The sequence below is a fragment of the Sinocyclocheilus grahami genome, unplaced genomic scaffold (genome assembly GCF_001515645.1).
Source record: "Sinocyclocheilus grahami isolate Dianchi unplaced genomic scaffold, SAMN03320097.WGS_v1.1 scaffold1075.1, whole genome shotgun sequence".
Classification (NCBI taxonomy): Eukaryota; Metazoa; Chordata; class Actinopteri; order Cypriniformes; family Cyprinidae; genus Sinocyclocheilus; species Sinocyclocheilus grahami.
Genome location: NW_015506254.1, coordinates 336,958 through 355,311, shown reverse-complemented (window position 1 = coordinate 355,311; position 18,354 = coordinate 336,958). Strand labels below are relative to the sequence as shown.

At 38.1% G+C, this 18,354-nt stretch overlaps 1 protein-coding gene across 1 annotated transcript in view; it reads right to left on the bottom strand.

Annotated features, from left to right (window-relative positions):
* The window catches only part of LOC107566427 (uncharacterized), a 28,193-nt gene that overhangs the window by 4,299 nt on the left and 5,540 nt on the right, over positions 1 to 18,354 (bottom strand). Inside the window, exons 5-10 of the mRNA XM_016251885.1 lie at positions 15,861 to 16,199; positions 15,112 to 15,468; positions 14,467 to 14,793; positions 13,319 to 13,420; positions 13,178 to 13,203; positions 11,854 to 11,989 (exon numbers count right to left, since the gene is read on the bottom strand). Coding sequence (XP_016107371.1) covers positions 11,854 to 11,989; positions 13,178 to 13,203; positions 13,319 to 13,420; positions 14,467 to 14,793; positions 15,112 to 15,468; positions 15,861 to 16,199 — 1,287 coding nt within the window. The remainder of the gene's footprint in view (positions 1 to 11,853; positions 11,990 to 13,177; positions 13,204 to 13,318; positions 13,421 to 14,466; positions 14,794 to 15,111; positions 15,469 to 15,860; positions 16,200 to 18,354) is intronic.

The following is an 18,354-nucleotide window of genomic DNA, read 5'->3' as shown; positions in this document are numbered from 1 at the left end:
CAAGGGATGTGACAGGAAATGGAATTTTTGATTCAACAAGACCAGATGTTAAATCCACAAGCTACTGCATATGTGCCAATGAGTCAAATATCAGTGGGTACAGCTGGAGTAATTTACAGCGGTCCATCACAACCAGTTGGTGCTACCTCTAATATCCCATCACAATCAACAAAAATGCAGCACAAAGGAGGATTGAACACTCATGACAGCAGTACTCACTAACATCAGGATTAACATTATTCTGTACAACATTCCAGAGGCAATATGGCAACACAAGCTACAAACCCTCTTCAATCTCAAGATGAACCTCTTTTTGAGATTTTGAAAATGCAGGAGGAGTTCACTGCATATCTGATACATCAAGCTCAACCTTACACACTTCCAAATAGAGAGATTCCAGTCTTTGATGGTAATCCACTCCATTGTGTACCCTTTATTCGAGCATTTGAGCATGGTGTTGAGGAAAGGACTCACAATAAAAGGGACTGCTTGTATTTTCTGGAACAATTTACCACAGGACAACCAAAATAATTGGTTCGGAGTTGCCAACATCTTGATCCTGAAATAGGTTATTCATTAGCTAAAAATCTTCTGAAGGAGCAATTTGGTAATGAACTTAAAGTCACTGCTGCGTATATGGATAAAGCTTTAGGCTGGCCCTCGATAAAGACAGAGGACGCACAAGGGTTATATGCATATTCCTTATTTCTGCGCTCATGTTGTAATCTTATTGATGATATCTCTTATTATTAAACTTTATTTGAAAAGGGACCATGTACAATTTTAACATAAATGTTTCCATTTCATGCATTGTACCGAATTTAGCCAATGGCTAGTTTTCATCCGCGGTCCCCTGGCAGGTAATCATAATCACAGATAGACATAAGAACAAAATAACAAACACATACAATACAGTAATACTTATACACATCCCATCAGAGCCAAAAAATAAAAATAAATAAAAATAACGTTCAGTTAAGCCACAACTATATCAGTGTTTACAGATTTGAGTTGCTTTTAAACAAAATTTTAGTTTTAATTTAAACATGTCAATAGATGTGCACATCCTTATGTCTTCTGGTAGAGTGTTCCAGTGAATAATAGCTTTCCCTGAGAAGATGATAACCCAAAGGCAGAATGACGAAAAGGAACAACACAATCACTAGTAGATGATGATCTAGTAGATCTTACAGAGACTGTAGAGCGAAAATGCACAAAATCACGAAGTACAGAAGGGGCTAAACCATTTAAAATTGTATATACCATACACAAATTTGAGAAAAGTCTAAAATTATCAAAGCTCAAAAATTTTTATGAAAAGATTGCAGCATGCATAAAAGTCTTGGCTACATCAGTGGGTAGACATTGTCTAATTTGTCTAAAATTTATCAAGTTATATTTTATAGTCCTCACCAATTTCTTTACATGTTTTTTAAAACTAAGATTTGGATCTAGCGTTAAACCAAGATAATTAAACTCAGTAAAAATGTCTATCTTTTCACCATTTATAAAAAATATCTGCATTGGAAGAACACACATTCATTAACCTTTGAGACTACTGGCAATATGCTGATTGGTCTATAGTTGCTTACCTCAAAATGATCCCCAGATTTAAAAATAGGAGAAACAATGGCTTGCTTCCATGCAGTAGGAAAAACACTATATTCAAATGATAAATTAATGAAATGAGAGATAACAGGAGCTAAAGTATCTTTATGAGTTTTAAGAAACTTAGTATCAAATTGATGAACATCCCTACATTTAGTATTTCTTAATGAGCTGATAACTCTGTTAACCTGTGTTTCCTTAGTCATGGCTAGGTTAAAACCTTGGCTATCAACATCAGACAGTAGAATAATTATTTCCATTTTTACAAATTTTTCCCACAGTTCATTAACAGAATTAATTAAAAAAAATGATTAAAAACAGTAGCAATGGAATAATCATCTAGAATAAAATTTCCTTGAACTTTGATCTTGAGATCTCCTGGAGAATTTATCTCCTTCTGTAGAAGACTATTAACATTTTTTCCAAATCAATTTGCTGTTTCCTTTTACCTCGTTCAATTGGTGAAGATAATCATTTGATTTAGCTACTCTTAGCTCTCGAGTAACTTTATTCCGCAGTCCTTTATAACAAAGCCTGTCGATATCCCTTCCTGTCTTAATAGCCATCTTTAATGCTGAGTCCCTGTTCTTCATCAGCTTCCATAAGTTGTCATTGAACCAAGGTAGATTATTTTTATACCTATTTTTTTCTGAACTTTTGTAGTAAATTTGTCCCTTACAGAGTTAGTCCTATTGATGAGTGTGTTACAGCCATACTCTACATCCTGAGAAAATCATATATCATCCCACTTTAAACTAGCTGTTTCCTCATTAAACTCTACTAGCTTTCCTTTAGGTATACAACAGAAAACATTATTAGAATTTGTCGCATTGTTTTTAAACCTGTTTTTGGTCAGTTTCCGAGCAACCGAAGTTAAATTGTGATCAGATAACCCAGTGATAAAATTATAACTCTTGATTATCCTTTCAGGTTTGTTTGTGAATATTAGGTCTAACTGTGTCTTAGAGGATTTAGCTATTCTTGTGGGTCCTTTAATTATCTGACTTAAAATATATTTATCAGCAATAGTTTTGAGATTTTTCCTCTTTACTTTGTCCTACCAGTTCAAGTTCAAATCACCCATAAGAATTATTTCTTTGTTATGATTACATTCCTTAAAGATTTCTGTAAGTTGTTTATAAAATATATCATTTACTGAGGGGGGTCTATACACGCATATGATAATAAATGACATTTGAGGAGACAAAATTATTTTTAGCCCTACAAACTCCCAAGTCATTAATAGAGTTAAACACAAGACGTTCACACTTAATACCATTTCTCACATATATTAACACTCCCCCTCCCCTTCCCGAGGACCTATCACATCTAAAACATTGATATCCAGGCATCATAAATACACTTGGAGAAGATAATTGATGCAACCACGTTTCAGATATGCAAAGGAAGTCCAAATTTGAATTAGATAGTAAATGAGACAACTGTTCGTTCTTTGAAACAATACTCCTGATATTCAAATGTCCACCAAAAAGTCCTCTCGGTTTCACATTCGGGTCCCACAAAACCTTCGCGTGATTTACAGTCTGAAAAATTCTACATACAGTATGCTTTCTTACCGCAGGATTTCGACACACGTGGAGATGTTAAGTGTAGTCATTGGCGCCTTGGTAGATCTAGTAGAATCTCCGCAGAGCAGTGTAGAAATATTGTGCACTGGAGCATTGTGTACGTTGTTAATTAAACACACATTGCTGTTTGACGGGCCTGGTAAATCCACAGGAAATCCTCAGGCACTCACCTCATTGTGAGACGCTGCCGAGGTCGTCCCCAAATGAGGCTCAACTCCAGAGTCCAGCTGTATTATCGGGTTAACCAGTCCCGGATTTAATTGAACATCCCCAGAGAGCAGCAGTAAAATAAGCAAGAGCCCATGAGTGTTTCGTGATGGTGCAGCAAAACCCTGTTGTCTAGAGGCATATTTACGCATCACAGCATGTCCATAGTCCAGAACAGATGAATAAACTGCATAGTATCCGAGCAGGTTATGACGAAAACTTCCCACACGAGTAGATGACTGGAGAAAACCAGAATATAAACAGTTTTTCCCATGAGCAGCATAACTACTTGAGTTTTTGGAGCACAGCTGATCCACGTGGAGAGTTCTGGACACAACACGTACCGGTAGTGCAGCCGTAGGAAAAAGTAATAGTAGAAAAAACACACCACGAAACGTAGATTCAATTTTTTCGTGATTGCAACGTTTAACTCTGCAAGTAAAGTTTAAAATGGTCTCTGACAAATGTGTATAAAGGCAAAGAAAATGGCCAGCTAGGTGTAAAAAAGGTGGAGTCGCAGCGCCTGCCAGGATACGACACCACGCCGGCGCCACCATCTTTTTTTCTTTCTTTTTTTTTAAACATCTTTTCTTATATGCAAGAGTTCAATATGCCAAGTAATATGATAACTGTTGTAATGAAGTTACCTTTCAAGTTGAGAGAATGTTGGCGAGAAAGAACCTGTGAGATAATGGATTTGATCCAAGGAAGAGCTAATTTCTCCCATCTTGTGGATTTCATTGAACGACATGCAAAGATGATATCTGATCCTGTGTTTGGATGCATTCAAGACAAACAACAAAGTGTAAGCAAACCTGGTAAGATATTCAAGGGAAACAGTTTTGCTACAAATGTTGTTGCCTCAGTTCCAGTTAAAAACTTGCAACAAGGAACTCGTTCAGCGAGCAAGACCAATGAAAACAAGACTTGCTTGTTATGTCAAGGCAGTCATGTTTTAGAAAGTGAAGTGACGTGTGGCCAAGTATGGCGACCCATACTCAGAATTAGTGCTCTGCATTTACCCATCCAAAGTGCACACACACAGCAGTGAACACACACAAACCGTGAACACACACCATTTATGCTGCGGCGCCCAGGGAGCAGTTGGGGTTCGGTGCCTTGCTCAAGGGCACCTCAGTCATGGTATTGAAGGTGGGAGAGAGTGCTGTACATTCACTCCCCCCACCTACAATCCCTGCCGGTACGAGACTCGAACCCACAACCTTTGGGTTATGAGTCCGACTCTCTAACCATTAGGCCACGACTTTACCCCAAGAAGGGTGTTATGCTTTAAAGAAGAAGTCACAATGAGAAAAGATTGACTTTTTGAAAGGAAAAGGAATTTGTTTCAGTTGTTTGTAGTCAGGACATGTTAGCAAAGAATGTGATAATCGCTTTGTCTGTGAAGTCTGCAAGCAAATGCATCCTACAGTTTTGCACATATATCGCAAGTTGCCAGTTGTAAATCCACAGGTAAAGGACACTGAAAAGAGGAGCAGCATAGTTTCTACCCAAACTTGTGGACATACAGGGGCCGGGAATGAAAAGTACTCGCTTTCAATTGTCCCAGTACAAGTAAAATCAGTCAAAAGTCAGAAAGTGATTCAGACTTATGCCTTTTTGGACTCTGGGAGTTCAGCCTCATTTTGTTCAGAGCAGCTGATGAATGAGCTCAACGTTAGAGGAAAAAGGATTAACATTTTCCTACGTACTATGGGGAAAGAACAGCTTGTGTCTTGTAATGTCATTACTGGTTTAGAGGTAAGCGGTATCAACAATAATAAATTATTCTCCCTTCCTGAAGTGTATACACAAGAAAATGCCTGTCAATTCAGACAATATAGTAACGCAGGAGGAAATTTCCAAATGGCCATATTTGGACAGAGTAACAATTCCACACATTGAAGCCAATATAGATCTACTGATTGGAGCTAACGCATCTCAAGTAATGGAACCTTGGGAAATAATAAACAGCTATGGTAATGGACCATATGTCATTAGAACCCTACTGGGGTGGGTTGTAAATTAACTGAGAAGTTGTTAAGAAACGAGCAGTAACTGCAGGGATGAAATTGGCACACCCTCTGTTACCATCAACAGGATTTCTATTAGGAGGCTTGAAGAATTGCTCCAAAGTCAGTATATTCACGACTTAAGTGAAAACATTGTCGAGAAAGAGGAGATGTCAAGGGAGGATCTGCAGTTTATGGAAATAATGACCAACTCGGTCAAACTACAGGATGGTCATTATAGCTTGAGGCTACCATTTCGGAATAATGATGTTGTACTGCCGAACAACTTATGTGTTGCCAAACAGAGGTGCAATGGTCTGAGAAAAAGGCTTGAAAGGAATGAACGGTTGCATGAGGAATATACTGATTTCCTTTCTGATGTTCTTGAGAAAGGATATGCTGAAAAAGTGCCAGAATATCAATTGGATCGTGACTATGGAAAAGTTTGGTACATTCCTCATCATGGAGTATTACATCCAAAGAAAGGAACATTGAGGGTTGTGTTTGATTGTGGGACAACATTTAGAGATACATCACTCAACAAGCAATTGTTGCAAAGTCCCAATCTTATGAACTCACTTTTGGGAGTATTGTTATGATTCAGACAGGAAACCATAGCTTTGATGGCAGACATTCAAGCTATGTTTCATCAGGTCAAGGTGGCAGAAGAAGATGTGGATTTTCTTCGGTTTCTATGGTGGACTGATGGAAACTTGAAGCAGGAAGTCACTACATACAGGATGATAGTTCATCTGTTTGGAGCGGTGTCTTCTCCAAGTTGTGCATGTTATGCGTTAAAACAAATGGCAGAGGACAATCGATCACTTTTTCCATCAGAAGTGATCAAAACTGTCTTTGATTGTTTCTACGTAGATGACTGCTTGAAGAGCGTCTTCTCAGAGGAGGCTGCTATTGCCATGGTGCAGGATCTTATTTCTTTTTGTCAAAAGGGTGGATTTTGTTTGACCAAATGGATCAGTAATAGTCGCAAAGTACTGCAATCAGTCCCAGAAGAGTACAGAAGTAAAGACATCCAGTATTTGGATTTAGACCGAGACAAGTTGCCCGTAGAAACAACTTCGGGGCTTCAGTGGTGTGCAGAAGCTGATACATTTCAATTGAAACTGCAGTTGAAACCCCATCAGTGTACAAGAAGGGGGATTTTGTCTACAGTTAGTTCAGTTTATGATCCTATGGGATTTCTTGCTCCTCTTATGCTGCCAGCTAAGTTGCTACTACAGGAGATGTGTAGACAGAATCTTATTTGGGACCAAGATATACCTCCAACACTTCAAAGACAGTGGACTCGTTGGATATCTGATTTGGATGAAGTGGCAGAGTTTCAAGTAGGCCGATGCTTAAAACCCACAGATTTCGGACAAATCATGCATGCCTGTTTACATAATTTTTCAGATGCCTCTGAAAGAGGATATGGCATGCTTACTTATCTTAGGATGAGAAACAATGACAGCAGCTGTTCTCTCTGTTAAAGTGGATCAGATGTTGAAAAGGGAATTAAGATTTCAATTGGAGAATTCAGTTTTTTGGACTGACAGTCAAACTGTGCTCAAGTACATCAAGAATGAAAACAAATGCTTTCAAACCTTTGTTGCAAATAGGGTATCTTACATAAGAGATAGGACACTGCTTCAACAGTGGAAATATGTTGCCACCAAGGAAAATCCTGCAGATGATGCTTCACGTGGAATGCAGGTCAAGGCCTTTATGCACAGTAAAAGAATGATTGCAGGTCCCAGCTTTCTTTGGAGAGCAGAAGATTATCAGTCAGCCCCAAAGGAGGAAATTGTGAACATGCATGATGGTGATCCAGAGATTAAGAAAGACCTTAGAGTGAATACTGTGATCCTGCAGGGTAGACAGAATGCCAATAACTGTTTTATCACTTATTTTTCAGATTGGAAAAAATTGAAAGTGGCAGTCGCTTGGATACTCAAGATGAAGAAGCTATTGAATAAGATATGTCTCAAAAGGAAGGAATTACTGTCACTGGAAAGGAATTGCAATGCTACTAAAACAACCATAGATACCCAAATTAAATTGTTCAAAGCAACTCTGGGCGGACAGTCTTTGGAAGACCTCTTTGAGGCTGAAATGGCCATTGTTCGTTTCAGTCAGCAACAAGAGTTTCGAGACGAGATTGAACAACTAAAGCACAGTTCCCGTGGAGTCAAGAAGGAGAGCAGCATATACAGATTGGACCCTGTATTGGATGACGAACTCATAAGAGTAGGAGGAAGACTCAGGAAGGCAGCTATGCCTATTGAATCCCAACATCCCATCATTTTGTCCAAGAATCACCATATTTCGAATCTTCTGCTTCGTCACATTCATGAACAATTGGGTCATTGTGGCAGGAATCATATGTTGTCCAAATTGAGACAAACATATTGGATTACAAATGCCAATGCCGCTGTAAGAAAGGTCATTTCCAAATGTATTGTATGCAGACGTTACAGAGGAAAGACAGGTGAGCAAAAAATGGCCGATTTGCCTTTTGAACGAATTACACCTGATCTTCCAACTTTTACAAATACTGGGGTGGATTACTTCGGTCCTATCGAAGTTAGAAGAGGACGTAGTACTATAAAACGTTATGGAGTGATTTCTACTTGTATGGCAAGTAGAGCGGTGCATTTGGAAGTAGCATATTCCTTGGACACAGATGTTGATGTCATTTCCTCTAGCTGCTCCATGTTTACATCTGTTCTGTTGCTTTTGTGTTGATGCTGAAATAATGAGACCTCTGGATGGTGGAGTTTGATGTTCATGACCACTGAGTCTATCAAACCCAGCGCATCCTTTTTTTCTATTTCCACTCATCTTCAGTTAAATACAAAATTAAAGTGTTTTCTGTTCAGAATGGTGAAATAAATCCTAACAAAACATTCGTTCTTAAAAAAAAAATCAAGATTCAGCTCTGCATAATAAAGAAGAAGAAGAACAGATGGCCTTTTCCCTACAAGATCAACCTTTGGATTGTAGCAAAATCAATGGATGGTTGAACTTTAGCAAAAGGTTGGATCTAAAATGGTTAAGTTGCAATTCAGTGCATCGGAGCCTGTTAAAATCACATTTCATAATACACACCTAATGATCACTACAGATGATTCAATGTAACTTAGTTCATTTATTTGTGATAACAACTATTTAATGACAAACAAACTCAGATTCCAGGCGTTATGAGTTAAATCAGATGTTTTTAATGTCACATTAACATACAAAGATCTTACAAGTTCCTTTAAGAAACTAGTGTTTATGCATTCTCAAGTTTAGCACTTACTCCCTGGCTGACTTAAACTTACAGAAAACAAATATATATAAATGTATAAAAATTTTCATCTCAGATCACAAGGGACCTGATTTTTGTCTTCTACTGAGGTTGTGGTTCAGGTTTTTGTGAGGGCTTTGGCTTATTTACAGTACTTTGGCTCTGACACTGAAATTACTTTTCTGAGAGCATTTACAAAAATTGACACCATGATGACAATCCTAAATCATGCTGTTCTTGTAATCAGGAACCCCATAGTTCAGAGTTCAGTGAGATCTGCTGATGTTCTGTAGGCAGATAACGAGCTCTTTGAATGGGTGAATCCAGCAGAAGAAACCTGAGAGAACCAGGTACAGCACAGCTCAACATACTTCAAGAACTGAAAGAGACATGAGCTGGAGAAAACATCTATAACAGACAGATGATGTGAAAGAGTGGACCTTTACCTCGAATGCCCTACAGGTCTCCATGTTCATCCTCGCAAAGTTCTTGCATCTCAAATGCTTCATAAAACACAGACCATTACAATTTACAACATTTTTGTTACAACAAAGTACAAAGAATCACAATTTACAATGAAAGATCGATTTCAATAATGAAGACATTCAGGACAAGCAGCAAACATCTGAAGATTATAATAAAAAATTCATATTTTTGTTATATAAGTAAATAATTATTTTATGAAATGTGCTTAAATTACATTCAGAGTAGCACAAGTAAAAGGATTGTGCATCAGGAACAGTTATGGAACATAATACATAACAATATACAGTATTACAAAAATACTTATTTGGCAGTTTGCTGTTGCTTCAGTGTCTTTCAGTGCAGTTATTACAGGCTCAGTTCCTGAGACTCACAAACAAACAAGTAAAAACACAAATCGTTACATCGACTTTAACATAAATAAAAGGATTCCTGCTGAAAACACCATCTTAGAGTAACGTGAATCTTGGGAATAACGGCATACTGGTGTTTCCTCTCTAGTGTTGTCAAGATAATACTAAAACTGTACAGATGTAACATTACCAGTATCAGACAGCCGCTCTGTAAAGAGAGCTTGTCTTGCACTCAGTATGACATTTCTTGGTCAAAATGTTCATTTTATGTTAAGTATTCATGTTCACAGTCAGTCATGAAGTAGGCTAATGTATACAGAAATGGGCAAAACATCTTGCAGGTCTTGCAATGTCATGCAAATGCTGCTGTTATTAATGATTACAAAAATCCTGAAAAGAAAAAGATTTGCTCACTGTTCCTGTCTGGATCAAATTAGCAGGAACCTAAATATACTGAAAAACCTCAAGCACTCTTTGTTCTGTTGCAGGAAACCCGTTTCTTGTCATCTCTTTTGTGTAAATATATTTATACAGAATTAATATTTTTTAAATGTATTATTTAAATGAATAAAAAATGAATTATAGCAAATTAGTTTTTGTAATATGTTAAAGCTGGTGTCGAGTGTAGTGAGTTTAGCTGATGCTCTTCTCCCATTTCTCTTCACTCTCTCTTTGAATGAAGTATCATAATAATGAATAATGTTACGTTGGTGCAGGCCCGGTTTCAAACAAAATCAATAGCACCCTCAGTTAATGCTGTAATAATGGCATTTACCAAGTGGTAATAAGAGGCGAACCAAGATGAAGTGGGGGCCCCATGCAAAAAAAGTGCTTATTCTTTAACGAAATATCAATCTTCATCTTTATGGCAGAAGATACAATACTGTACAATACAATCTTGAAGATCCACTACAATCTTCATATTTACAGTAACGGATTGTCACCTTAAAAATGGTGCTTACGAGCCTTAGCTACAGCAAATGCTGTCACTATGTCCTCCATATCCAAAGACCGTTGTATGTTCCGCTCAATTGAAATTAGTGCCAGTGCTGACAGCCTCTCTTCGTTCATTGTTGACCTGAGGTATGCTTTTATCAGCTTTACTAGTTTTATTAGTTGACAACTTATTATGTTAACTCAACTAATTTAATGTAGAAGAGCTAAATAAATAATGTAAACTAAGTAAATGTAATGAATGATAATAATATGCTGCTGTTAAGTGCAACCCTAGCTAGCCTGTTTCCCAGTAACCCTATTAGTAATTGGACTATTACCAGTAATTCATCTTGCAAATAATTAAACGAAAATAAGCTGGAATTAACAACAAAAACATTTGTTTGTCATATAATTATCCTTAAATCTTATCTCCATCATTTACTGCTGTCATGTTTCCTCTTTTCCTCCTCTTCTTGCTTTTTTCCGCTTCTGGCTGCCAGACGGATAAGTCCTCTTCATGTTTAAATTAGCAAATGCACGAGTAAGCGCTGTGCCAGTTTGAAAACGGCGGCCGACTCATCACAAGGGAAAAGCAAAAGGGTTGCATCGCACCGTGTAAACATAAAATCATGTCTGCATTTGTGATCGGAGAAATGACAAACAACAAGCCCTACTCTACACTGCCCAAAAATTTGCTTTAAATATATAAAATATAAAAATATTTAAATATAAAAGACGTACTTACAGTCTGTGAGTCAGAACAGCCGGCATTGTAGTCTACTCTACCAGGATCAGGAAACAGTCCTCCATAAAATGTGCTGCACACATCTGAATATTTGGGTTGAACTGTTCTGGAACAGTGTTGTAAATACAACTTAACCACTGATTTCTAGTCGTGTCCATTTTGGAAGGCCAAACAAAGTAGTTTCGCTTTCACAACGAAACACAGCGTCACACACCGCGGCCTACAGTGAGCAGAGGCCAGGGGATAAAGTGAGGAATGGCAGGAGGGTTAGAGTGAGCAGAGGCGTGGGCGGCGATTTCGACGAAGAAGCCTCCGGAAGGACATGTGACGACTCCGGGCTGGACTCCACTTAGTCCACGGTGAAAGCCGATCCGGCGATCCACACCGCAAAGTTGTAGTATTTCCTCAGCGTAAATAAAGTGTAGACGCGATGTAAATAAGAGATTCATAGTGCAGCATTGAGAACTTCATTGATTATAACGTAACTTTGTGAGATAAGAGCGCGCTCGCGCGATAGAGAGATAGATGGCACATATATATTTTATATATATATATATATATATATATATATATGAATGCATGTATATAGCGCGAGAGAGAGAGAGAGCACCCTCACTAATTTAAGAAACACCCTCAGTGATTTGATTCCGGAGCCGGGCCTGTGTTGGTGTCGCATTGGCAGCATTAGTCTCAGTCGGGGACGTCTGACTGGCAGGAGTCATCAATAGAGAGTCAGTCTGATCAGGGGACGAGTCTTCAACATTCACCTGTAAGAAAATAATGAATGAATGAATTATGCATTTATATAGCACTTTATTGTGTATTGTTGTACACCCAAAGCACTTTACAATCATGTTGGGGGGGTCTCTCCTCAACCACCACCAGTGTGCAGCATCCACTTGGATGATGCGACGGCAGCCACAGGACAACGGCGCCAGTGCGCTCACCACACACCAGCTACAGGTGGAGAGGAGAGAGAGTCATAGAGCCAATCAAGTGGATGGGGGTTATTAGGAAGCCATGATAGACAAGGGCCAGTGGAGGGAATTTGGCCAGGACAAAATTCTCTTTACGAGAAGTGCCATGGGATTTTTTAATGACCACAGAGAGTCAGGACCTCGGTTTAACGTCTCATCCGAAGGACAGTGCTTTTTACAGTATAGCGTCCCCATTACTACACTGGGGCGTTAGGACTTTATTGTGTATTGTTGTACACCCAAAGCGCTTTACAATCATGTGGGGGGGTCTCTCCTCAACCACCACCAGTGTGCAGCATCCACTTGGATGATGCGACGGCAGCCACAGGACAACGGCGCCAGTGCGCTCACCACACACCAGCTACAGGTGGAGAGGAGAGAGAGTCATAGAGCCAATCAAGTGGATGGGGGTTATTAGGAAGCCATGATAGACAAGGGCCAGTGGAGGGAATTTGGCCAGGACAAAATTCTCTTTACGAGAAGTGCCATGGGATTTTTTAATGACCACAGAGAGTCAGGACCTCGGTTTAACGTCTCATCCGAAGGACAGTGCTTTTTACAGTATAGCGTCCCCATTACTACACTGGGGCGTTAGGACCCACACAGACCACAGGGTAAGCACCCCCTGCTGGCCTCACTAACACCTCTTCCAGCAGCAACCTAGTTTTCCCAGGAGGTCTCCCATCCAGGTACTGACCAGCTCAACCCTGCTTAGCTTCAGTGGGCAACCAGTCTTGGGCTGCAGGGTGATATGGCTGTGGCATATCAAGATTCACAGAAAATAAAAGAAATGAACAGGACTGATGTGAGTTAAACAAAAAATACAAGAGACCATATACCACAACATACACATGAAACCGTATACACACTCACACAAATTTTGCAAAACAGATCTGAATCTGTTTTTATGTTTGTTTGTTTTGGTTTGGTTTTGCAGAGAGACAGACAAAAAGTCTTTTGAATTTGATAGTATCTCACCTGATCAGCACACTTCCTCATGATGTCTGTTTGGACAACAAAAAAAATCACATTACATTGGTTAGAGTAAGAAAATGGAAATTAAATTTTTTTTAAATCTCAAATTTCCATCATGTCAAATCAGCTGTATGTAACACTCACTGTTCCTTCTTGAACGCCACTTGCAAGAGTAAAATAAACCAGCAGATGCGACCAGCAGCAGCAGAACAGCAGAAACAGCAGCATATACTCCTGTTAGGTCAGCTGAAAACAGACAGTCGTTAATACTAGTGAGAAATCCTGTATTTACCAAACATCTTTGACTGATATTTGACTGAGCTTTCTTCTTTGGGCATCAGTTCTTTATGGAAGCCCGTTTCTTCCACTGAATTAAAAAAAAGAAAAAAGGTATGTGCATACCTAAACTCGCAATTTGAGAGAAAAAAAAAACAGAACTACGAGATATAAATGTGTAATTCTAACTTTATAACATGCAATTGCGATTTTATATCACATAAACTCTGACTTTGTAAATCACAGCTGTGAGTTTATATCTTGCAAATCTTAGGGGGGGGGGGGGGAAGTCAGAATTGCGAGATGTAAACTCGAAATTGCAAGAAAAAAATTATGAGACAAAAAGTTGCAATTACCTTTTTTATTTTATTTTTTTTATTCAGTGGCAGGAATGGGCTTCCATAGTTTTATTATATTTATGTAACTGATAAAGAGAAGAGCAGCTAAAACATTATAGTACTACAGCTCAACAGGAAACAGCAGCACAATTTTTATTTTTTTTGTTCAGCACAAAAAAAACAACAACTGTTTGTTTTGTCATTTGATGTGCATGAGAAGGTGAAAGAGATGACCTTGATTATATTTTTACATTGAATCAAAGATGACATTTTCAAAAAGGCTGCAATTAAAACGGTAACACTTTACAATAAGGTTCATTAGTTAACTACATTAGTTAACATGAACTAATAATGAACTGCACTTATACAGCGTTTATTAATCTTTGTTAATGTTAATTTCAACATTTACTAATACATTATTAAAATCTTGTTAACATTAGTTAATGCACTGTGAACTAACATGAACTAACAATGAACATCTGTATTTTTATTAACTAACGTTAGCGTAGATTAGTAAATACAGTAACAAATGTATTGCTCATGGTTAGTTCATGTTAGTTAATACATTAACTAATGTTTAACTAATGAACCTTATTGTAAAGTGTTACCAATAAAACTTTACACTGCTTTTCTAAACCTGCTCAACGGAAAATGACTAAATGGCTAAATGATACTCACCAGTGACAGTAACACTGAAGCTCCTAGTGATGTCGATGTAGTTGCTGTTGATCTGTAGTTTATAAAGTCCAGAGTCTGTGCTTCTGGTGTTTGTGATGGTCAGAGATCCAGTCTGATTGTCCAGCTGCAGTCTGTCTCTGAATCTCCCGTCACACTCATCATCTGTACAGATCTTACTCTGATCACCAGTGATCTGAGTGATGAGAGTGTGACTGAAATACCATTTTATCACATTTGGGTTTTTTATTACACGAGTGTCTAAAGTAACAGATTCTCCCTCCTTCACTGACTTTCTCTTCATTTCATCTCGTTGAGCAGCAAAAACACCTGAAACACAAACCAACAGCTGCTGGAGGATCTTTCGCTGAAAACAACAAACAAACCACACGACATGAGAGAACTGTGGCTATGAAAGCAATTTTCATGCTCTTTCTGAAAAGCAAGATTTGTCCACTTTTTGTGCTTGTGTAGCATACTTTTTTTTTGTTGTTGCATCAAATCCTCTGAAAAGATGATCAGAGATGGTTTGATGGAAAAAAAAAAACTTCTCCCAAAATGTTAACACACCAGCTGACAAACAAAACAAAACTATTGAACTAAACTAAAACTACTAACTGTACAATGTTTTTAAACACAATGACTCACCATGTGGAGCAACTCTGAAGGTCTTTTCACTGACTTTTCTCTGATGATCCGTATTTAAGATGCTGCTGATAATCTCCAGTTCATAAAGTCCATAGTCTGTGGTTGTGATGTTTGTGATGGTCAGAGATCCGGTCTGATTGTCCAGCTGCAGTCTGTCTCTGAATCTCTCAGTGCCTTCATTACACTGAACATCTGTACAGAAATGACTGAGATCTCCAGTGATTTCAGCGATGAGACTGTCATTATTAAACCATCTAACACCTTTCTGCTGGTTTGTTTTAACATCAGTGTGTAGAGTCACTGAATCTTCCTCCATCACAAACGCTGATACTCCATCTGAACCAACACCAGAAAATCCTGAAGAAGAAATGAACATTTAATTATAAACCAAACAAAATGATACAACAGGAAATTGCTGTGAAAATATTTTTTTTACAGACCATAAAAACTGTGGATATTGAATATGTCTGGATTCATAATGTAACGCATGCAAACAAACAATACTCTTAAAACGCCAATAAATGCAAAGTTAAATTTTTTTTTTTAAAACTCTCCACTGGAAAAAACTAAACCATTTCAAATCTACAAACTCCACTTTAACAGTGAATGTGTTTTTAAAGAAATGATCTATGCGCTATATGTGAATTACAATATAGGTGAAGAGAAAAAAAAACACATCTGAATATCATTAAACACATCAATGATGTGATTTAAATGTACAAGACTTGCTTTCAAACACAATGACTCACCATATACAGCGACACTGAAGATTTTTCTACTGATTCTGCCGCTTTTGCTGATGATCTTGAGTTGATAGAGTCCAGAGTCTGTGTTTCTGATGTTCATGATGGACAGAGATCCAGTCTGATGATCCAGCTTCAGTCTCTCTCTGAATCTGTCAGAACCTTTATTACACTGAACATCTGTGCAGATATAACGGAGATCTCCAGTAATTGCAGCTATTTGAAAGCCATCAAAATACCACATAATCTTTTCTGGTTTGTCTGTTTTGAAACCAGTCTGTAGAGTGACTGAATCTCCCTCCTTCACTGACACTGACCCTCCATCTTTATCAGCACTAGACACACCTGAAGAAAAAATGAACTATGAATCATATTAGCCAATCAAATTGATACAACAGGAAACAAAATTTCTACAAATTTACAGTTTCAAGAAACTGTGCCATTTGCCACCACATTAAGGTACAACATATTTTATTTTTAAAAGATACTGTTTGAATATCCCACATAAATGTTTTCATTGGCATGTTTACTCATTTGGCAGAAACTTTTATCCAAATCAGACTCACGGTGTTTCTAATGTACATTATTCAGATTATGCACTGATGTAAAATGTCAACATTTATGAAGCCATGTTACATTTAGATAAAGTTTTTATTTAAGTTACTAATCTGAGCATGTACAGGGATCACATTTTCAAAGTATTTCAAATCATGATGATGGTATAAAGTGTCTAAGTTAGAGATCTGTTATTTTGCAGTATGTAAATATATCTGCATAGCACAATAGTGTCCTACTTAAATTTATAGGCCTACACTTAAGAGTTCATGCATGAATGAGAAAATAAAGAGTGGAACGTGTTTGATGTTAAATAGAGTTATTAAAGGCTGGGTAGGTGATTTGGTTCAAAAACATTTTCTGTTATGCTGGTTGAAAGTCTCTTCACATCCCGATAGCAATCACTAAGTTAAGTGGTCTATATTTATTTATATGTATTTATATTTTCTGTGGAAGGTGTAAAACCATAAAATGTTCATCCAATCAAAATGTTCGGTCCAAACATTACGATAGGCTGTCCTGCCTGCCTGTCAAAATATGTATTTGCATACCTCTGCGCACCGTTTGTGCAGACATGATACGTCATCGGCACGTTCCAGCCAGAATGAAAGGCGTTATTATTGTAATATTATGCGCTTTGTATTGTAATGTTTTATCGCTGGTGAATGAGACATGAGGTAATCTGACAGTGTTGCATTCAACCCTCCACCAACGCAGTCTCTCCTCGTGTCGCTGGTCAGCCTCTGCTCTGTCTGTGTGCGTTCATGTGTTTTGGAGGAGGCGTGGCTTTGGAGAGTGATTTGCAGGGAGGGTGGGATCTTATACTTTCAAAGCTAACTTGCTATTGCTAGCCTTTTCAAAATTGCCTACCCTACCTTTAATGCTGCATGTCAACTGTTCTGAGCATCTTTCATGCTGGCCTTGGACAGTCGGTTAAAATCGCCGGGGGCCTCCCCACAGCCATGGACCCTATAATCGTCACCAACTTTCTCCTATTAGCGACGGCCAGGGATGGGCAGTATTTCAGTTACATACGTATCAGTTCAAATACATACGTATAAAATACGTATTTGAAATACAAAATACTATTTTGTATTTTAAAGCAGTTGGCAAAAAGGATGCCCTGAACTGCAACGTGAAAAAAAAAATCCAAGGTAGGAGAAGAAATATATCTAGTGTCCTAGACCCGTCCTAAGAATGTTTTTCTCTTTCATCTTTTTTTCTCTCCAAAAATGTTTCCCCCCCCCCCTCTCTATCAAAAACTTTTTTCTCCCTCTACAAAAACATTTTTTATTTAAAAACTTTTTTTCTCCCTTCGAAAACTTTTCTTTTCTCACTTCTTTCGCTCTTTTCATTTTTTTTTGTCTCACTTCAAATTATTTTTCTCTCTCCGACTCAACACGAGTTAAAACAAATGATGGCTAGCTAAAGTTAGCATGTACCCTGACCTGGAAGGGACATGTTCGGTTCACTTACGGTAAACGGGAAGGGACATTAACGGTTCACTTAGGCTAGTTTTGTATGGTTTTGTCACGGACACGATCATTTTGTCAAGGGAATGACATCGTTATGTCGTGGCCACGCGATGTGGAGCCTATGTTGAATATATGTTTTTCAACGGCTCTTGCTGCGTCCCAATTCGCATACTATCCGTCCTAAATAGTATTCGAAAATAGAATTAGTATGTTCCAAATCATAGTATGTTTAAAAATGCATGCCAAAGATTCCCGGATGGTCTACTACTTCCGGTTAGAATTCGAAGTGCAGATCGATGCACACTCTAACGGCTAATATTGCCTACAACACATTGCGCGGTGGACGAGGATTCGGTTAGAACTACAAACATGGTGGATTTACGCGACCAATGGAAAGGGAAAGAGAAAGGGATTTGAGTGATAAATAATCAATGTCTAACTTGATGAAAAATATAAATTTAATGTTATCC